The sequence below is a fragment of the Abramis brama genome (assembly GCF_963993115.1).
Source record: "Abramis brama genome assembly, chromosome: 6".
In the NCBI taxonomy this organism is placed as follows: Eukaryota; Metazoa; Chordata; class Actinopteri; order Cypriniformes; family Leuciscidae; genus Abramis; species Abramis brama.
In genome coordinates, this window is record NC_139968.1 from 41972806 (window position 1) to 41997601 (window position 24796).

The 24796-nt window shown below is 44.8% G+C and overlaps 2 protein-coding genes across 2 annotated transcripts in view; both read left to right on the top strand.

The window, feature by feature from the left end:
• LOC311085943 (calcium homeostasis endoplasmic reticulum protein-like) overlaps positions 1-24796 on the top strand; it is a gene marked incomplete at its 5' end in the record, with an annotated part of 37353 nt that overhangs the window by 10140 nt on the left and 2417 nt on the right. The gene's annotated exons all lie outside the window — the stretch shown is intronic.
• LOC311084259 (uncharacterized protein) lies at positions 4362-6221 on the top strand. Its single transcript, XM_084116179.1, has 4 exons — positions 4362-4630; positions 4876-5193; positions 5398-5736; positions 5976-6221. The coding sequence occupies exons 1-4, from the start codon at positions 4393-4395 to the stop codon at positions 6125-6127; spliced, it is 1047 nt and encodes a 348-aa protein (XP_083972305.1). The 5' UTR covers positions 4362-4392; the 3' UTR covers positions 6128-6221.

Here is a 24796-nt window from a genome sequence, read left to right on the forward strand (position 1 = left end):
ATGTTTGTCGTCTCTGTGTGTGTCAGCAGTTTGTGGCTGAAGCGTTTCTTCATTTTCTCTCCTGCTAATAAGAAGCTCACAATCTTCCACTCCACACAAAACATCTTTACACTGAAATAAAGTGAATCCATCAACAGTCAAATAAGAGTCACAGGTCAGAGGTCAAATATGATTGACAGCTCACAGCACTAAATAACACACCAGTAGATACAGATATCTAATCCAATATTTCACTCTTCTGCTATTAGTTTTCATTCAGGGCCAGAATTCATTTGATAATGTAAGATCAGCAAAAGCTTGTTGATTTTCGTGATGTTAAAGGAGACGGATGTGTGAGCGGAAACTAACTGAGGTTGGGGGAGGATTCACACACAACCAGATAAATATCTCAGTTCAGTCTTTCAGATCAATCTGAGTGTTTCAGACATTAAGAGTTACTATCGTGGGCTTTTCAGTGAACCGATGAAGAAAATGTTCCTCAAATTAGTTTTGCTCTGTTTGTGTTTGTGGCGTCTGGATGGTGAGTTTTAAATGTGTTTTTATGGTTTCAGTTGTTTCTGTTCTGATGTGATAAATTACTGGTTAAATTAGTCAGAGAGGATTAACATTCATTATTCTCGTATAGGAACAATTAATGTGTGATTTTGAGATCTTATTGAGATTAAAGTCGATCTTTTTAATGCAGTTATTGATTATATTAAAGTCACTTGATTATATAAAACTGTTTAACTATTTCTCATTTTCATTCATCATCTTTTGTCTTTGAACTGCTGCAGAATATTAATCACTTCACATTTACATGATTAAAAGTATTTTAGTGAAGCTTCATCAAACCAACATCAAGTGATTTTAAAGCTTTAATCTGTGAAAAACTCTGTTCTTCAGGAGTGTTTGGAGTTACAGTGTCAGTGATTGCGGGAGATTCAGTCACTCTAAACTCTGATCTTACTGAAATGAAGGATGATGATGTGATTCAGTGGAGGTTTGGAGATGAAAACACTTTAATAGCTGAAATCAATGTAACGGCCGACAGAATCACTGTATATGATGATGTTCTTGATGGGAGATTCAGAGACAGACTGAAGCTGGACAAACAAACTGGATCTCTGACCATCACAAACACCAGATCTGAACATGAAGGAGTTTATGAACTACAGATCAACAGTGACACGATCAAGAGTTTCGATCTCTATGTCCGCAGTGAGTAAACCTTTTGAGTGATACGGTCCCACATTTGGGATTTGGAATGTTCAGTGATGTCACATAACTGTCAGATTCAAACTCTTCAGACAATTTGAACTGCGGCGCAAACAAACATGGCGGCACCATCTCACATTTTAAATCAAGATCATGACGGTTCGCCATGGAAACAATAATGGAGAAACGTTCTAAAATAAATGTTGCCTTGATAAACTCACCCAGTCAGAATCACGTGTGAAAGGGTTAAATAGACGATTGGTTTCGCCTGTTTTTAATGACAATTAAATTAAAAAAATATATATTTTTGTTGTTTTATGATATTGTTAATTTCAGTCACTCTAAACTCTGATCTTAGTAATAGTAGTTTATAGTAATCATCATGATTTGTAAATGTATGCAATGTTTGATAGAGAGCAAACGCAGTGTTGACAGAGCCGGGCTAATATGATCACACTTCCTGGTTCTAGTTGTCATGATTCCTGTCCTGTGTTTCCCTTGTCTGGTGTGCATTTTTGTTATTTCCTGTTCTGTGCCATGTTTTGTAGTCCTTTGTAGTCTTTCTTGTTTATTAGTCTCCCCAGGTGTTTCAGATTAACCACGCCCCCTTGTTATCTTGTTTAGCTTGTTAGTCTCTGTATTTAAACCCTGTATCTTGTTTCAGTGTTTGTGGGTTCTTGTTTGTGTATGTTGGCTGTTTGGTTCCTGTGTCCTGTTTCCCGAGTCTGAGTTTGTATAGTTTTTGGTTTTTTCAAATAAAGTTTGCTGCATGTGGATCCTGCTTCCTCCTATCATTCAGCCAGCAGCGTTACAGAAGAACCCACCACTTAATGGATCCAGCAGCAGCTTTGGGGAGTCTCCAGCCAAGATGGCGGCCACGTCTGATTCTGGTTCCCAGGATGGCCGCCGCCACGCTTCCTGAGCCTCTGTCTGTTCCTGAGACCGCATCTGTTCCTGAGTCTGAGCCTGTTCCTGAACCTGAGCTTCTTCACGTCGCTTCTGCTGATCCAGAGACTGTTCACGTCACTTCTGCTGATCCAGAGACTGTTCACGTCGCTTCTGCTGATCCAGAGACTGTTCACGTCGCTTCTGCTGATCCAGAGACTGTTCACGTCGCTTCTGCTGATCCAGAGACTGTTCACGTCACTTCTGCTGATCCAGAGACTGTTCACGTCACTTCTGCTGATCCAGAGACTGTTCACGTCACTTCTGCCGATCAAGAGCTTCACGCCAGCTCAGAGCCCTCTTCGCCGCTGGTCCTGCCCAGCTCAGGGCCCTCTTCGCCGCTGGTCCTGCCCAGCTCAGTGCCCTCTTCGCCGCTGGTCCTGCCCAGCTCAGTGCCCTCTTCGCCGCTGGTCCTGCCCAGCTCAAAGCCCTCTTCGCCGCTGGTCCTGCCCAGCTCAGAGCCCTCTTCGCCGCTGGTCCTGCCCAGTTCAGAGCCCTCTTCGCCGCTGGTCCTGCCCAGCTCAGTGCCCTCTTCGCCGCTGGTCCTGCCCAGCTCAAAGCCCTCTTCATCGCTGGTCCAGGACTCTTTACCGGGGAGCCTCCCCATGAAAATTTTGGGGGGGGGCAATACACCTCCGGACCAGCCCGATCCGCCAGGACCGCCAGAGGGGTGGTCTCCTGTTCCGCCCTGGCCGCCCGAAGGGTCGTCTCCGCCGTGGCCGCCCGAAGGGTCGTCTCCGCCGTGGCCGCCCGAAGGGTCGTCTCCGCCGTGGCCGCCCGAAGGGTCGTCTCCGCCGTGGCCGCCAGAAGGGTCGTCTCCGCCGTGGCCGCCAGAAGGGTCTTCACCGCCGTGGCCGTCTCCTCAGCCAGCACTGCCCTGGCTGCCAGCACTGCCCTGGCCGCCTGCACAGCCTGCTCCGCCCTGGTCGCCTGCACAGCCTGATCCGCCCTGGTCTCCCGTTCTGCCACAGTCTCCAGGCCCTCTGCCATTCCACGGGCCTGGCCCTCCATCCCGCCCCCGGGTCCGCCTCCGCTCCACCACCCTCCTGAACTATTTCCTGAGGAGCATCTGGAATCTGCTCCTTAAGTGGGGGGCTATGTCATGATTCCTGTCCTGTGTTTCCCTTGTCTGGTGTGCATTTTTGTTATTTCCTGTTCTGTGCCATGTTTTGTAGTCCTTTGTAGTCTTTCTTGTTTATTAGTCTCCCCAGGTGTTTCAGATTAACCACGCCCCCTTGTTATCTTGTTTAGCTTGTTAGTCTCTGTATTTAAACCCTGTATCTTGTTTCAGTGTTTGTGGGTTCTTGTTTGTGTATGTTGGCTGTTTGGTTCCTGTGTCCTGTTTCCCGAGTCTGAGTTTGTCTAGTTTTTGGTTTTTTCAAATAAAGTTTGCTGCATGTGGATCCTGCTTCCTCCTATCATTCAGCCAGCAGCGTTACACTAGTAAGAGCTCGAGCTGCTGGAGTTTGCTTGGTAACGCTTTAGATTACAGCCCGCAAAGAACTGCGTATTTAAAACTAATTTACAGTGTAACTTTCTGTAATTACAGTGTACCTACAACATGTAAAGTTTTAGGAATAAAGGGGTAATAACCAGAAGAATTAACAAATTATTTATACTGTCGGTATTTTAGAACTAAGCGTTACTTATTCTACTATTATGATACAACAATCTTACATTTGAGAGCAATTTAACAAGAACATACACTGCAAACCTTTTTGTAATAATAGTATACCATATAGGGTCCATATCTGTGCATTTATACAGGACTTTCTTTTAACAAAAGTGCACTGAGAACTAAAACTATTGCAACTTTTGCTTAAATACTGGAGAAATATACTCTTGTTCATGTAGTTACAGGGTAAGTGTGACTTCTGGACATTTAAGTGGTGCTTGTTACTCTTTTCCTCCATTAAGTTAATACTAACACTTTCTTTTCTTTTTCTGAAGCTCAGATACTCAACAGCATTAGTTTTAGTGTGACATTAAACATTACAGTAAAAGTGTATTTTTTAGTCATTGTTCCATATATAAATCTATTTCTCTTTTCATTCATCATCTTTTGTCTTTGAACTGCAGGAGAATATTAATCACTTCACATTTACATGATTAAAAGTATTTTAGTGAAGCTTCATCAAACCAACATCAAGTGATTTTAAAGCTTTAATCTGTGAAAAACTCTGTTCTTCAGGAGTGATTGTGTCAGTGATTGAGGGAGATTCAGTCTCTCTAAACTCTCGTCTTACTGAAATGAAGGATGATGATGTGATTCAGTGGAGGTTTATAAACACTTTAATAGCTGAAATCAATAAACGGGCTGACAGAATCACTGTATATGATGATGTTCTTGATGGGAGATTCAGAGACAGACTGAAGCTGGACAATCAAACTGGATCTCTGACCATCACAAACACCACAACTGAACATGCTGGACATTATTATCTACAGATCAACCGTGAGATCAAGAGGTTCAGTCTCTTTGTCTTTGGTGAGTTAAATATCAGTTTTCCCAGTTTTATATTTTATTCAGCACAAAGATACAATTAATAATTCAATATCCATTTTGCTTTTGGTGTTTAATGATGATATTCATTTAAATTTTAATCTATTTACTTTTATAAATCATTAACTGATCGTCTTAATCTGTGACGAACCGTGTGTGTGTGTGTGTGTGTGTGTGTGTGTGTGTGTGTGCGTGTGTTTGTGTGTGTGCGTGTGTGTTTGGTGATTCAGTCCTGGAGTCAGTGTGGGAGGGAGATTCAGTCTCTCTAAACTCTGGTCTTACTGAAACGAAGGATAATGATGTGATTCAGTGGATGTTTGGAGATGAAAACACTTTAATAGCAGAAATCAATGTAACGGCCGACAGAATCACTGTATATGATGATGTTCTTGATGGGAGATTCAGAGACAGACTGAAGCTGGACAAACAAACTAGATCTCTGACCATCACAAACACCAGAACTGAACATGCTGGAGATTATAGACTAAAGATCAACAGTGAGATCAAGACGTTCAGGGTCAGAAAGAGATTTAGGCTCTTTGTCATTGGTGAGTTCACACCTGTGAAAAAGCTTACACCTGTTTTTTAATGAATTTTTAAATTAATTCATACACAATTTTGTTTTTGTTATTTTATATTGTTTATTTTTAATGTCAATTTTTAACTATTCGATTAGTAAACCACTATAAAGTGATTTAACAGTATTAATCTTTGCAAACCCTGTTTCTGTTTGTTCTCTGTGTGTTTGACAGATGAAGGGAAGTCAGTGTCAGTGAAGGAGGGAGATTCAGTCTCTCTAAACTCTGATCTTACTGAAATGAAGGATTATTATCGGGTTCAGTGGAGGTTTGGAGATGAAAACACTTTAATCGCTGAAATCAATAAATGGGCCGACAGAATCACTGTATATGATGATGTTCTTGATGGGAGATTCAGAGACAGACTGAAGCTGGACAATCAAACTGGATCTCTGACCATCACAAACACCAGAGCTGAACATGCTGGAGTTTATAAACTACAGATGATTTCAGATCTACAGACGTTTTCAGGAAGAAGATTCTCATCAAAATCATTCAGAGTTTCTGTCTATGGTGAGTAGAGATCATTTTTCTTCTCCTTCAAATATACTTTTCTACTATTTACATGTTGAATTGTTGAATCGTTACAGTTTGAGATGACAGACCGTATAAAAACTCACTTGGAACCGAATATAAGATTGTTGATTAGATTTGATCATATTTCTGTGTATTCAGAAATATTAGTTGATGTCAGCGCTGATATTAGTGTTTATTGACTGATCTGATCTCAGTTTGATGTGTTTATTCCTCAGATTCTGTCCACTGTTGTGGTCCTACTGAAGCTGTGATCCGATTGGTCCTCTCTGCTCTGGTGGGCGTGGCTACTGTCATTATTGTGGTTTATGACATCAGATCCAGAAGAGCTGAAGGAGATCAAGCACATATTCACACATCAGGTACATGATTGATGATGTCATTTCTCACAAACTGATATTGCATGTATAATTATCTGTGAGATTTATTAATGTATGGCTTTTTATGTTCATCTTTTTCAGGAAGTATCGAAATCTAAAGCAGAACGCTGAACTTTAAAGGTTCTTCAAGTGTGTTTTTCTTCTTCTAGTGTTTTCATTCATAATAAAAACTGATGATTATTTGAGTTTGTGCTCTCTTTCAGTGTCAGATTTAAACAGTGTCACTTTATTGTTTATATTTCTCTCAGATACAAAAAATAATAATAAAAAGAGACACAGATCTCACTTTACTACTGCTGTATATTTGTCATATGTATTTTCTTGCCTTTATCAATAAAGTTTCTCACTCTGAGGTTCAAGAGTCTCTCATGATTTATTCAGAGGAATACAAACTTTATGTATATTTTAAATATTTCAGCAGTGTACCATATACAGCTTTATTTCTACTTTTTTTCACAGGTGCTTCTTATAGCCTATCTGTAAAAACATTATTTATTTATTTATTTTTAATATTACCAATTAGTTTGTTTTTGTTTTTGCAATATATTCTGGTATAAACAACATACAGCTAAAATATTATTTAAAAAAAATGTTTCTTAATTGTATTAACTCATAAAACTAACTCTGTTACATGTTCTAGTTGCAGATTTACTGCAAGAAAAATATACAATACCGTGTTAAGTTCGTGTTACAGATCACATGCAGAATCACATATATTTTTCTTGTTTATTATCATGTCAAGGATCTCACGATTTGGCATTTTTTCATTCCATTTGACTTTATGAATATAGAAACGGGCAATAATAATAATTAAATCAAATATAAACAAAAGATTTTTATCACGATCAAATGAAAAACATTTTAGTATAACATCAACTTCTTCAAAGTTAACAGGAATCACAGCTTTTCTTTGTAAGTAATTACTGAGTTCTCTCCAAAATATTTGGGTCTTGGGACACTCCTAAAATAGATGATTAATATTCTCAGGGGAAATTTGACAAAAAACACAAATATCTTCCATGTTCACTTTAAAACACTGTACCACACGTGATTTTATTATGACTACATAAGAGTCCATGAAAGTAATGCTTGTACTTCCTCTGTGTTTCAATCACGTGCTTCGCAGAAGCCCCGCCCACAGCGCTGACTCTTCACTCGTGGTCTCCTCTGATTGGCTGCGCATCCGGCCAATGAGTCTCAGCCATCTGTGCAGGAACACAACCGAGCCATATTTCACTGAGCATTAGCTCGAGCAGCATTCATTATTATATCAGGATCTTAATCTTAATATAGATCCTTTAACAGTGTAGAGATGCGGGTCGCTGCAGCAGTGTGCTTTATATCTGCACTGGCTTTCACTGTACATGCAGATGTGTATTTTAACAGTTTTGAAGTGTTTTACTGATTATTTCACGTCATCTGAGCTTCACTACTTTGAGCTCCAGTCGGCCACAACGTCCTGTAGATCTAATCGATAGCAATCACGATGTGATAATGTGTTATGTGTATGCCAGGTTAAAGAGATGTGTTTTTACTCTAGATTTAAACTGACAGAGTGTGTCTGCTTCACAAAGCTAGGAAGACTATTCCAGTGTTTGGCCGATAAATAGAAAAAGGATCTACCGTCTCCAGTGTATTTTGATATTCCAGTTATTATCAACTGGCCAGAACTGTGAGACTGCAGTGGATGTGAAGGACTATAAAGTGATAAAAGCTTGCTGAAGTACTAAACCATTCAGGGCCTTTACAGTAACAACACAAGCAAACATTATACAAATAAGAGTCACAGGTCAGAGGTCAAATATGATTGACAGCTCACAGCACTAAATAACACACCAGTAGATACAGATATCTAATCCAATATTTCACTCTTCTGCTATTAGTTTTCATTCAGGGCCAGAATTCATTTGAAAATGTAAGATCAGCAAAAGCTTGTTGATTTTCGTGATGTTAAAGGAGACGGATGTGTGAGCGGAAACTGACTGAGGTTGGGGGAGGATTCACACACAACCAGATAAATATCTCAGTTCAGTCGTGTTTGATAGCAAGTGTTCTCTTACAAGAGGTTCTCTCGTATTGCGTAATGTTTTACGGTGTGTCCTTTAACCTTTACACCTTTTACCTATTTATTTATTATTCTCAGGTAGGTAAGGAAAGTCGAATCTGTACAAACTATAAGCATTCAAAAATACTTACAATTAATTCAGCAGACTTCCCTGTGGTCAGTTCTTGCTTAAGGCTCTTAAATTATAACTCAGGTAGACAATCTCTTGCCAATAATATAATATAAGTTTTATTAAAGTTAACAAAAGTTATATCAAAGTTACAGTTAGGTTACAATAATAAGTTTCAACAATCAGCTGGTTACAGGCGTCGAGGGACACTGCGCTATTCAGTCTCCGCCGGTTCAGTCTCTCTCTCAGTCTTTTATACGCAGGCCTCGAAATGCAGGTTCCAGACTCTCCTCTGACGTCATCAAATGGCGTTCGGCAAACTCCTTCGACAGGGCCCTTAGTCGTTTACGGCGTATCCCTTCACGGCGCCTCCGTCTTCTCTTTCTCTGCTTTCTTCTCCTAATTGTCTGCAACACATACTTTAACTAGTACATTTTCCATTTATCATAAAAACTATTTCTAATACATAAGTACTTCCTACTCTAAATTAGTCAATACATAAATTTCATGCAAGTAAGTAGTTTTCTTAATAACAGTAAAATCACACAATACATATCTTGTTCAGCATCAATAACAGGGTTACATACATCTATTTAAGCAAAAGCATTATTATTATTTAGGTTACATCAATTCAAAGCAAATCAAGCATTAATCAAGGCAGTATAATTGCAAAATCATCCTCTACATTAACAGTAAGTAGCTTACGCTGCGGGAAAGTCTTCTTTCTCGACATACTGAAGCCAAAAATGATCCTTAATTTTTAATAATCTTGTCAACGCAGTGCGGCAGCATGCAGACCTAGGGCAGGCTAGCTAGCGTGCCCATTGGCTGCCCTGCGGCAACTGCGGCAGCCTATCGCTGAGCCTTGGCGTGACGTCACGTCCAATGAGCGCGCTAGGCGCGCTTCATGCGTCACAGCCCGCGAAAAGGGGTGTGGCTTAGCGTATATAAGCGAGGCTCAGAGGCTGCTTCACTGATTTCTGTCTCTTCAGCGAAGCTCTCCGCATCGCTGAACTCTGAGGAAGCCGCCGTCGAATCAAGCGGACCAGCATGCCGAGGATCTCAGCCTGAGGAAGCCGGCCGTCTTCGCCGCCTTCAGCATTCCCTGCCTGCTTCGCTATCCGGCGATTATATCCTTTTACTGCTCTGTGTTGTTTGTTGTGTGTTCGCTCCGCGACACACTCTGCATCTAAAAGAGCGCGAGGCGCTTGCTTCAAAATGCCTCGCTCATCCTGTGGCTCGTGCAGAGCCCCGCTCAGCGACAGAGACCGCCATGTGATCTGCGCTCTCTGCCTGGGCCTCGACCACGCAGAAAACACCTCTCCACGGGCGGCTGCGAACAGTGTGAGGATATGCCGATGTCGACCCTGCGGGCTCGACTCGCCATGTTTGACGATCCTCCCCCTTCTCCGGCTGCCTCTACCGGGCCGCAAAAGAAGAAACGCCGCTCTCAAAGGCCTCCCGAGCCGGATGGAACAGCTGAGCGCTTGCCGGAGCCCCTCCCGCGAGCCTCGCTCTCTCCTTCTCTCCCGCCCTTCCCCGACGCGCAGCGGCCGGCCATTGCCCGCACTGCAGTCGCCTCAGGGGATGAAGCAGATGACGCCGATGTCTACGACAGCTGCTCTCTGCTTGCTTCAGACAGCGAGGAGTGGTCGGGTTCTCACCGCTCCGCCTCCTCTCCTCTACCAGTGTCGACACGGAACTCCTCCGGCTCCTCACCAAAGCGGTCGACCGACTGGGACTTGACTGGTCCCCACCGAAGGAGCCTGCACCTAACCGACTTGACGGGTGTTTTCTGCCTAGCCGCCGCCAAGCGCCAGCCTCTAGGTCAGCACCCTTTCTGCCTGAGCTCCACACGGAGCTATCGAAGTCGTGGAACGCTCCTTTCTCCGCTAGACTCCGCTCTTCAGTCTCCTCGGCTCTCTCCCAGGTGGACGGGGCCGTCGAGAAGGGATATGCTAACATCCCCTCCGTAGAGGAAGCTGTGGCAGCGCACCTTTGCCCGCCGTCTGCCAGATGGCGCTCAAAGTCTGCCTTGCCGTCTAAAGCCTGCAGGACCACTTCAGCTCTCGCCGGCCGCACTTTCGCCGCCTCCGGCCAAGCTGCCTCTGCCCTGCACTCGATGGCCGTGCTTCAGATCCTACAAGCCGACCTCCTCTGCGAGCTGGATGAGAAGGGCTCGGATCACACTGCCCTAACGGATCTGCGCAGCGCTACGGACCTTTCGCTCCGCGCTACCAAGACCGCTGCACAAGCCATCGCCAGATCTATGGCCGCGCTCACCGTCATCGACAGACACCTTTGGTTGACGCTGGCGGATATGAGTGAGTCAGAACGCGCTGTGTTCCTCAATGCCCCACTCTCGCCCACTGGCCTCTTCGGCCCTGCGGTCAGCGGAATTGTGGATTGCTTCTCTGAAGTGCAGAAGGCGTCGCAGGCTATGAACCTCTTCCTGCCCCGCTGTTCGAACCCAGCTGCAGGCCGCTCTCAAACTCAGCCTCCTGCACGCAGCTCTACACAGCGCTCGTCTCGGCCTCCCCCTTCGCAGCGACGTCAGGGCGGCCGCCCTAGGTCACGCTCGACCAGCGTCACAGACCGCCGCCCCCCCGGGGACCGCGGCCTAAGATAGCGTTGAAGCCCGAGTCCGCGAAGTCCTCCTAGCACCTGTAAGTAGGAAAAGATGGCTGGGTCCCGCTGCGGCTGGACCGCCATCAAAACGCCCAGCTCTGTCAGTCCCCTTAAATCAGGCTACTGCAGCAGCTTACACCGCAGCCAACGAGCCAGTAACACTACTCGCTCGCCTGCACACAAACGCCGTTTTTACGGCGGCCCAGATAAATCTCAGAAAGAGTATAAATTCGGGTTTTACCCGCTGCTCGCTCTGCCATTCAGTTACCTCGGGTTACAGACCTTCTAAAGCTCCCAAACACTGGCCGTGTTATAAGTGTAAACTCAGCGCCCGCTCACGAGCACGCGCACTCACTTTCAAACACAATAACCCCCACGCCACTCTCGCGCCACGAGTGTTTAACAGCAAAACGCGCTCCATCCTTAGGGATCGAGCCATCATATGCTGTACAGCCAGTCAGCACTGTTTACCAGCCCCCATATTCGAGCTGCGGCGGCGCGCGCGCCGCTCCATCCTCTCTGATACAGGTTCCCCATCCCGCGCAGCGCGACGATCTGAACCCAGAGACCATTCGACCCCTAGCTATGCGTGCAAAAGCATGGGAAGCTATTCAGGGCGCGTCAGAATGGGTGCTGAATACTATAAAACACGGCTATTCGCTTCAATTCGCTCGTCGCCCCCCGCGCTTTCTAGCGCAGACGGAGACGAAAGTGAGTTTAGAAGCAGCGCACCTGCTTCAAGCAGAAATAGCGAAGCTGCTGCGCAAAGGGGCTATAGAACAGGTTCATCCTTCTCTGAGCGAGTCGGGCTTTTACAGCCGTTACTTCCTCGTACCCAAGAAGGACGGAACGCTAAGACCTATTTTAGATCTGAGACATTTGAACAAGGCCCTCATGAGACGGCCGTTCAAAATGATCACAACCAGACAAATCCTCGCGCAGATTCGCCCAGGAGACTGGTTTATCTCTCTCGATCTGAAGGACGCGTACTTTCAGATCCAGATAACTCCCCGTCACAGGCCATTCTTGAGATTCGCCTTCGACGGTCGAGTATATCAATACACAGTCCTGCCGTTCGGCCTGTCTTTAGCACCCCGTACGTTTACGAAGTGCATGGACACGGCTCTCGCTCCCCTGAGAAGACAGGGAATGCGCATACTGAACTATCTGGACGATTGGCTTATTCTAGCGCAGTCAGAGACAGAGCTTGTGTCTCACAGAACAGCGCTTCTCAGCCATTTGGAAGGTCTGGGTCTCTCGGTCAACTGGACCAAGAGCTCGTTATCGCCCCGTCAGTCAATTTCCTTTCTTGGAATAGAACTGGACTCGGTGGCTATGACGGCCAGATTGTCAGAGCAGCGCGCGCGCACATCCTTCCAAGTAGGCAGCCAGGTTCCGCTGAGGACATTCCAGCATATCCTGGGGCATATGGCTTCAGCTGCAGCGGTGCTCCAGCTGGGCTTATTGCGCATGCGCCCGCTTCAACGCTGGCTGAAAGCGCGCGTGCCCCACTGAGCCTGGGTGGCCGGCGGCTTGCGAATGAGTGAGTGAATCAGGGTTGCATTTCAGCCCTGCAGCCCTGGCTGGCAGCCGAATGGTATCACACAGGAGTGACTATGGGAGTGATCTCACACCGGAAAGTGGTCTCGACAGACGCTTCCAACCTAGGTTGGGGAGCGCTCTTCGAAGGCAGACCGGTCTATGGCCGCTGGTCAGACCAGGAGAATCTCCTACACATAAACTGTCTAGAGATGCTCGCGGTCGAGAAAGCGCTCAAACACTTCCTCCCATTCCTCCTAGGTCACCATGTTCTAGTCGGCACGGACAATACATCGGTAGTGGCCTATGTGAATCGCCAGGGCGGTGTCAGATCAAAGATGCTCTGCACCCTGGCGGAACGCCTCCTCGTGTGGGCTCAGCACTCTCTGCGCTCGCTGAGAGCCGCGCATGTGCCTGGCCACCTGAACGAGGGTCCCGACAGACTGTCCAGGGACAACGTTCCCCCTGGGGAGTGGTCTCTACACCCCCAGACAGTCCAGTTACTGTGGCGCCGTTTCGGCAAAGCGAAAGTCGACCTTTTTGCGTCAAAAGACAACGCTCACTGCCCAGAGTTCTTTACGAAGAACGAGGACGCGCTGGCCCAGACCTGGCCCAGCGGCCCGCTATATGCTTTTCCCCCGGTCTCTCTGTTGCCTCAGGTCATCAGGAGAATCAGGGAAGCGCGCCACACAGTGCTCCTCATAGCCCCGTACTGGGAGAACCAAGCTTGGTTCCCGGAACTAATACAGCTGGCAGACACAGTCCCCTGGCCGATACCGGCGAGGAGAGACCTTCTCTCTCAAGCCCGCGGCTCGATCTGGCATCCCCATCCAGAGCGCTGGTCTCTGCATGCATGGAGCCTCAACGGTTACCCGTTGATCTGCCAAAAGGGGTTATGAACACGATCTTACAATCTAGAGCCCCCTCTACGAGGCGGCTCTACACATCTAAATGGTCTGTGTTCAGCAAATGGTGCACTGCTAAAGGGCTCAATCCACAGGCATGTGGGGTATCACAAGTATTGTGTTTCCTTCAAGAGCTACTGGACGCGGGAAGGTCCCCCTCCACGCTCAAAGTTTATGTTGCGGCCATCTCAGCTTTCTCTGACTCAGAGCTGGGCCGCGCATTAGGAAGGAACGAGTTCGTCATCCGCTTCCTTAGAGGAGCCAGGAGGATGAAACCCCCGCGACCCCCCTCGGTTCCTATGTGGGATCTTTCACTGGTCTTGGAGGCCCTGAAAACGCATCCCTTTGAACCTTTGGAAACTGTGGATATGAAATACCTCACGCTCAAAACCGTTTTTCTGATAGCTCTGTCTTCAGTCAAACGTGTGGGAGACCTTCACGCGTTATCTGTTAACGCCGCATGCCTCGAGTTCGGACCTAACGACTCTAAAGTTATTCTTAAAAACTGAGGCATGGTTACGTCCCCAAAATATTGGGCACTCCCTTCAGAGCGCAGGTCATTTCCCTCTCAGCCCTGCCAACTTCTGGCAGCGAGACCGATGGTAATCTCCTCTGCCCGGTCAGGGCGCTGAGATATTACATCACACGCTCCGCCGCTTTCAGGCGCTCGGAGCAGCTTTTTGTTTCGTTTGGAGGGCGCACCAAGGGTCTCGCCTCCTCGAAACACAGCCTGTCCAGATGGATAGTGGACGCTATCACAGCTGCTTATGCGTCTAAAGACCTGCAGTGCCCACTGGGCATTCGAGCTCACTCCACCAGAGGCATGGCCTCGTCGTGGACGTTGTCCAGCGGGATTTCCATTCACGACATTTGTACAGCGGCAGGCTGGGCCTCCCCCTCTACATTTGTTAGATTTTACAATCTGGAAGTTCCCGCCTTGCAGGCGAAAGTTTTATCAGTCTAAGTCTCGCGTAGATCGGCCCACTATCTGTGCGCGGGCTACGTTGGTTGATTTAGCTCTACTGGTTGAGCTGCACTATGCAGGGAATTATCAGTTCGGACCGGCTGTGCCGCTCCGTGCTCCCTAGTATGTGTTTGTGTACTGCGCTAGCCTTCTTTTGGCCGCCCGGCTCCCTGCTATCACGTTCCCCGGGCTCTCCCTGGGACTCATTCAGTGGATGCTGGGCGCGCACGGCGTTGACAAGGGAGTTCCCGCAGCGTAAGCTACTTACGCAATACGAGAGAACCTCTCGTAAGAGAACGTATCGGTTACCTAACGTAACCTCTGTTCTCTCTAGAAGAGGGAACGAGTATTGCGTAACCCGCTGTGCTCGCGCCACAAGCTCATTCGCTTCAGCGACAGAAACCAGTGAAGCAGCCTCTGAGCCTCGCTTATATACGCTAAGCCACACCCCTTTTCGCGGGCTGTGACGCATGAAGCGCGCCAAGTGCGCTCATTGGACGTGACGTCACGCCAAGGCTCAGCGATAGGCTGCTGCAGTTGCCGCAGGGCAGCCAATGGGCACGCTAGCTAGCCTGCCCTAGGTCTGCATGCTGCCGCACTGCGTTGACAAGATTATTAAAAATTAAGGATAATTTTTGGCTTCAGTATCTCGAGAAAGAAGACTTTCCCGCAGCGTAAGCTACTTACGCAATACTCGTTCCCTCTTCTAGAGAGAACAGAGGTTACGTTAGGTAACCGATACGTTTTCAGACGTTTCAAGAGTTGCTGTCATGTGGGTTTTTTCACTGAACCGATGAATAAAATGTTTCTCAAATTAGTTTAGTTCTGTTTGTTGCATCAAGTTAGTAAATTTTTTTAAGTATTTTTATTGTCATGATTCCTGTCTTGTGTGCACTTTTGTTATTTCCTGTTCTGTGCCATGTTTTGTAGTCCTTTGTAGTTTTTCTTGTTTATTAGTCTCTCCAGGTGTTTCTGATTAGCCACGCCCCCTTGTTATCTTGTTTAGCTTGTTGGTCTTTGTATTTAAGCCCTGTGTCTAGTTCAGTCTTTGTGAGTTCTTAATGTTGTTGTATTTTGGCTATTTTGTTCCCGAGTCATGTTCCCTAGTCTAAGTTTGTCTGGTTTTGAGTTTGTTTAAATAAAAGCTGCTGCAAATAGATCCTGCATCCTTCCCTGCTTTAACCTGCATCGTAACATTTATGGCTTCAGTTGTTTCCATTTTTCTACAGAATTTAGTGATGGTGAAATGAAGCTTTGTGAAGCACCGGGGCTTTCCCCCTCAACTTTGCAAAATGGTTCATTACTCGAAGCTTTTCAACACGTTGCAAACGGTTGCAAACAACGACATCTTGTGGTCAAAATGTGGAAAAGCTGTCTTTCTGTCCCAGAAGACACATCCATTTTTTTATTGTTTCATGTAATAAAACACTTTGTGCTCTGTAAACCGCAAAGCAATAAAATAATCCTCATAATTCATGTGTTAGTGTTGATGTAGTTCTTACACAATATATGAACAAACATATGAAAAAATAAAATAAAAATAAATGGAACAAATTAACGTGTACAGAAACAATTCTTATGAGTCTACTTTGATCAACAAATGCAGCCTTACTCACATACACTTTAGCCTCAGTCCTAAATAAAATTTTATGTATATATATAATCAAAATAAAAAAAATTATTGTGGAATGGTGAAGTGCTTGTGAACTTATTTTGTGGATAATTTAAGAAATGAAAGATTTTTATTAATGAACATGACTTGTTCAACAGTGTGAGGGCTAAGTATATTTCTTTTTTTATCTACTACTACCAAAGAGCATGAAACTCTAAACTCGACCTGCTCAAGGCGTTTGCGCTATTTTCGAATCTGATTCTGAATGAAGCAATCACGTGACTGTGTGTAGAAACATCTAGGCTTCTACACTTCTACAAGTCAATTCACCTTTATTTATATAGCATTTATAAACGATTGTTTCAAGGCAGCTTTTTAAATAAGAAAATAATGATTCAATGATGCAAACAGAATTCAACTCTGTTTTACAGCAGCTCTAAAAAGACAATAGTGCTGTTGTTCAGCTTCAGTTCAGTGTTGATTCACTTCAGTTAATTTCATCAATTGTGAAATGAGTTCATTTCAGCTATGAAGCAAAACAGTGATGTCATCATCCAGCTCAGTTCAGTTCTCATCCAATAGTGTCAGTGCATTCAAGTCAATAATATTAATAACTAAGTGTTCAGAGGCGACAGCGGAAAGGAACCCAAACTCCATCATGTGACAGAAACAGAGAAAAAATCTGGTACATGATTGATGATGTCATTTCACACAATCTGATTTTGCATATATTAATATTTGTGAGATTTATTAATTTATGGCTTTATATTTTTATCATTTTTAAGACGTTTTGAAATCTAAAGCAGAATGCTGAAATTTAAAGGTTCTTCAAGTGTGTTTTTCTTCATAAAACTGAATATTTGAGCTTGATAATTTTAAGATTTTATTTCCAAGGCTTTATTGTTTATATTTCTCTCAGATATACAGATCTCACTTTACTGCTACTGCTGTATATTTGCTGTATGTATTTGCTTGCTTTTATCAATAAAGTTTCTCACTCTCAGGTTCAAGAGTCTCTCCATGTTTTATTACTCAGTTTGACACTCAGTTTCAGTCAATCTCATGTTAATCTTGAGTACCTATAGAGTAGTACTGCATGCTTCATATCTCCAAAAAGTCTTTAGTTTTATTATATTTATAAAAGAAAGATAGGCTGTACCGAGTCTTTCCCGGAAAAAAACGAGCGGCTGGAGGCGTGCCGTGTGGGCGGAGCTTACGCGCCGATAGCTAACAACACATTTGAAGCAGTTTTACTCACGCACGGCCGTGAACCTTTATCGTTGGGACCATAGATATCATATATAAAGGCTAGATGTCTCGTGGTGCATGGTGCACTTTAATGGTGCATGTACTTTTAAATAACCATAACTTGCTCAATTTTCTACCGATTTTCAAACGGTTTGGTTTGTTATAAACGTCAGAGATGTAGTTATGACACTGCATACATACACTGCATACATATGAATAATTATAACATACATGTTTAAGCATTCGGAATTATAGCCACGTTAATAACGTTTGTAAGAAACCAAACCGTTTGTAAATCCGTCAAGATTTCAGCGAGATAAGAGGATTTGTGTGCGTGCTGATCACTCACCTTAATTCACAGCTTCCCTGTGACAAGATGGCCGAACGGTGATGACTGAAGTGACTGCGCCATAAGCCATCTAGCGTTTATATATGATATCTATGGTTGGGACTGCTCCATCCTTAAGCATTAGATGATCTGCAAATCCGGCATCGAACTGGGCCTTGTTTATAAAACAATCATCGTCGAAATGCAGGGAACAAACTCCTGTGACTGCAGCGAGCGCAGCGCTTAGATGAGGTACTGCTTTCGCTCTCTCGCTCTGGTCTACGGGTGCGCGCGCGCCTTTCCGGGAGAAGTGCCCTTAGGACCCATATAAGGAAATTCCGCCCCATCTGACGTCACACAGGCCCATACTCGAAAAAAAACTTTCCGAAACTTGTGACAAACTGGAAGGATTATTTTTGGCACAGAAAGACTCCATCAAACGTACAACTTAATTTTTTAAACTTTGTCCATGTTTAGCATGGGAATCCAACTCTTTAACAGTGTAAAAAACTCAGTATGCATGTGTGACCTTTGGTTTTTCTCTCTGTGACCCGGTTTGTCTCCCCCCTCATCAGCACACACACTCAGAATATAGATGAAATCAGAATTCTTTATTTTCTGCATACAGAGCAGTCAAAGAGAAAAGACAGGTAGTCGTTATGCAGTTCAAGCTCCACCCACAGCCGTTTTCTCTAGCTCTGCTGCACTTAATATCACGGTAAACCAGTGGTGTAGTCTAGTTTTTTGTAGTGCGTATACTGTAATATACCGCCTCATACTCACCCATCCCAGAGCGTCACCCCATAAGCACCACCACACTCACTAAGGCATACAGTATGCATCGACATGAAATTGAGAGCATTATGAAATATTAGGTGTTATCAACATGTCAATTTATTATAAGCAACACAAGACTTTAACAGCCAATGACATTTACAGCTGGACTGATTTTCTACTGTTTAGTGTTAATCACCATCTAATTTAGCCAGTTAAGAGCTACATTTAGCCTTAGGTGTTATATGAATATGGTCCCTGAAGCACAGGTTTTATCAGCTGACAATTTTCAAAAAAAAATAAAAAAATAAATAATGAAACATTATAGGCACAAATACAAATTTACCTTTAGAAATGGTGTTTTAAAAAAAAAAAAAGAAAAAAAAAAGGTGTTATTGTTTTGGCAAGTTTACTGTTTAAATTATAACATGTATGAAAACTTGTGTGATATTCCCTTAAAATAACGTTTTAATAGATTTTATTATTATTATTATTTTAAAATTCATTTTACTGTGCAATTTCTTTCTAATTTCTTTGAGTTAGACCAAACTTTTATTTTGGTGGGTTGTAGACATTTGAGTTTCTGTGTGTTTTAATAAACTATTATTATTATTATTATTATTATTATTATTATTATTATTATTATTATTAGGCCTACTTGAAGTATACTCTACTGTGCAATAGTAATATATTTCTGTTATAATTTCTTCAAGTTATACCGAACTTTTATTTTGACAGGTTGTTTTGAAGACATTACAGTTTCTATGTGTAGGCTATATGAAAACGAATGAATGACGATAGTTTTGTCAAATTAAATGGTGAAATTCTCGTGCATTGACTCTCATAGCAGCTCTGCGATGAAAGTGCACATGTGTATCCTATCCTACATCATGTCTCAATACAGTGAAACGCTGAAAACACCACGAGCGTGAGTCACGCGTGCTTCAGTGTGTGTGTGTGTGTGTGTGTGTGTGTGCGTAGTGGAGCACACATTGAGCGCTCATTCCCAGAGACGCGTAGGTAGAATCAGAATCAGAATCAGAATCAGAAAGAGCTTTATTGCCAAGTGTGCTTGCACCCACAAGGAATTTTTCTTGGTACTGAAGCTTCCAGTGCACATATACAAATACAAATACAACAAGAAACATACAATTGCAGTCTCTTTTAACTTTAATAATCACAGACACTAGTCCATATCATATCCCTACTTTTGATTTATTAATTCAAAAATAGCCAAATTCCGTGATGACGTTCTGCTTAGCAAGCTCCATTTGTGACTGGATTCCGCGATTCGGTGTCGCTTCGCAAACACTGACGGGGTGAATTTATGAATGAAAGTGTGAAAGTTCTGACACAAAACGAAGTTGTTACGTATCCTCACGATTTTTTAAGTGGGTATACGGAAATCCTTGGCCTTTTCTAGTGGGTATACGGCGTATACCTGCGTATCACGTAGACTACACCACTGCGGTAAACATTACTCAATATTTTAAATGTCAGTATTTCTTAACACAGGGAATACAACTAAGTTAACAGAGTACATTTTTAAACACTATGATAAACATTTACCTGCATACAGAGCAGTCAAAGAGAAAAGACGGGTAGTCGTTATGCAGTTCAAGCTCCACCTAATCAAAATACGTTTCACCTCATTAGAAAGCACATGGAGAATGACGCAGATAGAAAGATCGTATAATGCATACAAACAGACATGAAACGATCAAAATACTCAAAAATATAAAAAGAAAACATGCTCTATAAATCAATCAGTATCTACTGCGAGCAATCCTTGCATACAGTGTCAAACATCTTATATGAAATTACATATTTCTTTTACTTTTAGTGTGGAGCAAACACAGAACCGACTCACCCACAGTATGTGAACACACAAAAAAAATGAGGTCATGATCCGAGCATGCTAAGGGGTCGTAAAAAAAATAGTCACACTTGTGGTCTTCGGTCAAAAATGACCCCCATAGGAAATGAATGGGAAATTGACAAAAACACAAAAATTCACCAATTTATTTTTTTTAAGTACACAGCAGTAAAGGGGTGACATAAAAAAATAAAAATAAAATGGGTATAAAATTTGCTTCTTAGCAACACAAGCTTCTCTTTCTAACACAATGTTTAGGTTTGACTGTAATCATAATGCAAAAACTAACACTTTAAATCACTATTTCTAAAAAAAATATCTAAAACTTGATAAGAAATAGTTTTTGAGATTGTTTAAATATATATTAAAATCCCCCCTCCCCCCCAAAAAAGTAAATGTGTCCATAAACAGCTAGGGAATTCACATGCCTCTCCATAGAGAGCTGTAGATGCCATCTAGTGGTTACACCATGGTTCTACGCTTTCTCTCCATACTCTCACCAGATGGTGCTAATCTGCTTAAAACATTTTTTTTGAAGGCCTAGACTCTATATTAAACTAAAATACTGTATAATAATAATAAAAAAAAAAAAATACATATATTTATATAAATTTTTAAATAATTTTCAATGGCAAAAATAGACGATAAATATTGCATAAATATTAATAAATTCAATAAAATTATCTCAAAATACAAAATTAAAAAGAATAAATATTATAGAACAAAAATAAATTGCATTGGTTTTACTGGGATGGAGGAAGTTTCATTTTTAGGCCTCTGGTCACTTCTGACCGGGAAGGCCCAGGATGTGACTCCGAAACGAAGACCGTCTGAGGTGCTCTAAGCGATGTCGGGAGACGTAACTTCTTGTTGACGTTTGAATTGTTGTCAAACAAAACAGAGGCTAGCTAGACCCTCCCTCCTCCCTCCCTTCCGGCATAAAGGAAAGTCAAAGTAGTCTACAAACAAAGTTGAGTTTAACTGATACTTCATTCAATGTGTAATGTCGCCAATTTAGATAAATGCTTTTATATATTGCAGAACAGAATGCAGAAAAAGAGAAACATTATCTTAAAATCGTTTCAGCACCTATAACTATATAACTATAACTATAGCTCCCATACAAGGACGCAATAATAGCAAGATAACGTTAGCTTCGCGTTGCCCAGTGAGCATAAACAACGGCGGCGTCATAAACAAATTGTTATCAAAGTTGTTAATAGCCTATAAATCAACAGTATCGGAAGAAATGATACAACTAGGCTACTAGTCGACTCGAAACTGAAAAGACAGTGTTTTATCGTGAGATCCCCCTATGGGCGGGTTGAAGACATGCGGGACGAGCTCCTCCTACTGGCTGTAGTCTCTCGCCTCTAGACAGAAAAGCCTCTGATGAGCTAAATTACGTTTTTTGCGTCATCTTGTGGAAAAGAATCCTTCCCCTGGTGCCAACCAGAAAATTAACCAGTATGTGGACATAGTCTGTGCATAAGCGACTGGGCAGCATACATGCCACTTATACTGATAACAGTTTAGCCTGCAGGGCGGGAACTTCCAGGTTATAAAACCTCACGAATGTAGATGGGGAGGCCCAGCCCGCCGCCATACAAATATCATGAATAGAAATTCCGCTGGACCAGGCCCACGAAGAGGCCATGCCTCTAGTGGAGTGGGCTCTGACACCCAAAGGACACTGCAGGTGTTTGGAGGCGTAAGCTGGTGCAATCGCGTCCACTATCCACCTGGACAGGCTCTGTTTCGAGGCGGCGAGACCCTTGGTGCGTCCGCCAAAAGAAACAAAGAGCTGCTCGGACCACCTGAAAGCGGCGGAACACGTGATGTAAACTCTCAGCACCCTTACAGGGCATAGGAGGTTATCACTGTCCCCGTTATCGGATATTGGCAGAGCCGAGAGGGAGATGATTTGTGCCCTAAAGGGGGTACCAATCGCTTTGGGAATATACCCGTGTCTCGGTCTGAGAATGACTTTAGAGTCATTCGGTCCGAACTCAAGACATGTAGGGCTAATAGATAGCGTGTGCAGATCCCCCACGCGTTTTACTGAAGACAGAGCTATCAGAAAAACGGTTTTGAGCGAAAGGTACTTAGGATCCACAGATTCAAGCGGCTCAAAAGGAAAAGCCTTCAGGGCCTCCAGGACCAAGGACAGATCCCAAATAGGAACCGAGGGAAACGGATAATAAGCTCATTCCTTCCGATTGCCCGGCTGCGCGTCGTCTCAGCGAACGCTGCAATAGCCGCCACATACACTTTGAGCGTGGAAGGGGACCTGCCCTTTTCCAACAGCTCCTGTAGGAAGGAGAGCACTTGCGGAACCCCACATGTGCGTGGATCAAAGCTCGTAGTAGCGCACCATTTAGAGAACATAGACCACTTAGACGCATAGAGCCGTCTCGTGGAGGGAGCTCTAGACTGCGTGATCGTGTTCACGACCCCTTCTGGCAGGTCAACGGGTATCCGTTGATTACCCATGCATGCAGAGACCATCGCTCCGGATGGGGATGCCAGATTGACCCACCGGCTTGAGAGAGGCGATCCTTCTCACCGGGATCTGCCATGGGGGTGAGTGCGACAGCCTCACCAGCTCTGGGTACCAAATCTGGTTCTCCCAGCGCGGGGCTATAAGGAGCACTGGGTGCTGTGTTTCCCTGATCCTTGTTAAAACCTGTGGTAACAGGGAGATCGGGGGAAAAGCGTACAGCGGGAGGCTGGGCCAGGTCTTACACAGGACTTACATTTAAAACATGACCGGTCGTGAGAGGCCGTGTGACAGAGCGGGCAGTGAGTAGGTGTGGGCACGGTGAGGTGGACACGTGACCTACTTTTAACACTCGAGCGGCTTCTGCCTGCTTTGTGAGAGTGGGCTCTGTGAGAAACACAGGATTTATAGTGCTTGTGTGCAGGGGTGAACACGGAAACGTGGGCACATTCACTGCATTTGAAACACATACGGCGTGAGCCGTGCAACCAGACATTATGCTCATTTGAGATTTCTCTGGGTCGCCGTGAGAACGGTGGTTGCGCGCAGGCGAGCGGGTAGATATACCGGCTCGTTGACTGCGAAGTAAACATCTGCAGTAGCCGTGGCAACGGGGACTGACAGAGCGTGAAGCTTTGACAGTGGTCCAGCCGCAGCGGGACTTAACCGTCTTTTCTTCCCTCGTGTTTAGACGCTCATAAATACTCGAGCACCATGAGTAGGAGTGGTACGAGAGGCGGGTTCATTTTCTGTATGTAAGAAAAACTGGCCGCGAGCTCGGAGAAGCGAACAGCATACATTTTTATCTGCCGCGAGAGCCGGGATCGAACACGGGTCTCTAGCGCGAAAGCCTATTATTCTGCCACTGAACCACAGGGGAGAACACAATACCTTTCAGTTAGCGCGAAGATATAAGAGAGCGACCTCATGTTCGTTTGCAGGCGTGCGTGTATAAAAACAGGCTCGTTTACTGCAATAGTAATATTTCCAGCCGCCTGAACTAAAGAGGGGACTGAGAAATGTGTGAGAATTGGCGGTTTGTCCGACCACAGCGGGACTAAAACACTCTCTCTCCTCTTTTCGCCGGTGAGTGAGGCACGCGCGCTGAACGTTGCTCGTGACCGTCCGCTCTGTTATCCCTTGTGAACGGCGCAATCTGCGCGGCCCAACAAGGGGGAGAGCGGGTTCGCTTTCTGTATGTAAGAAAAGCTGGCCGCGAGCTCGGAGAAGCGAACAGCATAAATTATTAACTGCCGCGAGAGCCGGGATCAAACTCAGGTCTCTGGCGCGAAAGCCTAAGATTCCGCCACTGAGCCACAGGGGATAATACAATAGCTTTCGGTTAGAGCGAGCATATAAGAGAGCGTCATGTCTTGTGACGGCGTTTGCTTGCAGGCGTGCGTGTATTTATAACAGGCTCGTATACTGCGATATGAACAATTCCAGTCGCCTGAACTTAAGAGGGGACTGAGAAATGGAGGTAGGTCCGGCCACAGCGGGACGAAAACACTCTGTTCTCCTTTTCGCCGGTAAGTGACGCGCGAGGACGGAGTAGCTTTCTTGTAACGTAAAGAGAGCTCCAAGACCGTCCGCTTCTGCCATCCCTTGTGAGCGGCGCAGTAGCGCGGCTCGAACAGAGGGAGAGTGTCTATCTCATTCGCCTCATCCCCTGACGCGGCGGCGGCGCGGGCGAGAGCCGGAGGTTGAGCGGCCGGGAGGGGGGGCGGAGAGGGCGAGAGAGAAGCTCTAGGGAGAGGTTCCGGCGAGCTCCTCAGTCACAACAGTCTCCGGTGGTCTCTGCGAGCGGCGCTTCTTCTTGCGCGGCCCGGCAGGGACAGGCGGAGCGACAGCTTGGTCGAAAGCTTCAAGTCGAGCCCGCAGGGTCGACATTGAAAGTTCCTCGCACTCGGGGCAGCCGCCCGTAGAGAGTGCGGTGGCGGCGTGCTCGCGCCCCAGGCAGAAGAGGTGGCGGTCTCCGTGCTGAGCGGGGAAAACGAGGCATTTTGACAAAAACGCCTCGTGCTCTTTTAGAACAGTGAGAGAAAGTGTGTCGCCGTTCGACGGCGGCGGCTTCTCAAGATCCAGCGATGCGAAGAGCTTCGCTGAAGACA

What these genes read in the sequence shown, in the direction of transcription:
- LOC311084259 (XM_084116179.1), top strand. Translation starts at nt 4,393, where the DNA reads ATGAAGGATGATGATGTGATTCAGTGGAGGTTTATAAACACTTTAATA. An exon ending in GTTCAGTCTCTTTGTCTTTG is followed by an intron (nt 4,631 to 4,875) that starts GTGAGTTAAATA and finishes TTGGTGATTCAG; the next exon opens with TCCTGGAGTCAGTGTGGGAG. An exon ending in ATTCAGAGTTTCTGTCTATG is followed by an intron (nt 5,737 to 5,975) that starts GTGAGTAGAGAT and finishes TTTATTCCTCAG; the next exon opens with ATTCTGTCCACTGTTGTGGT.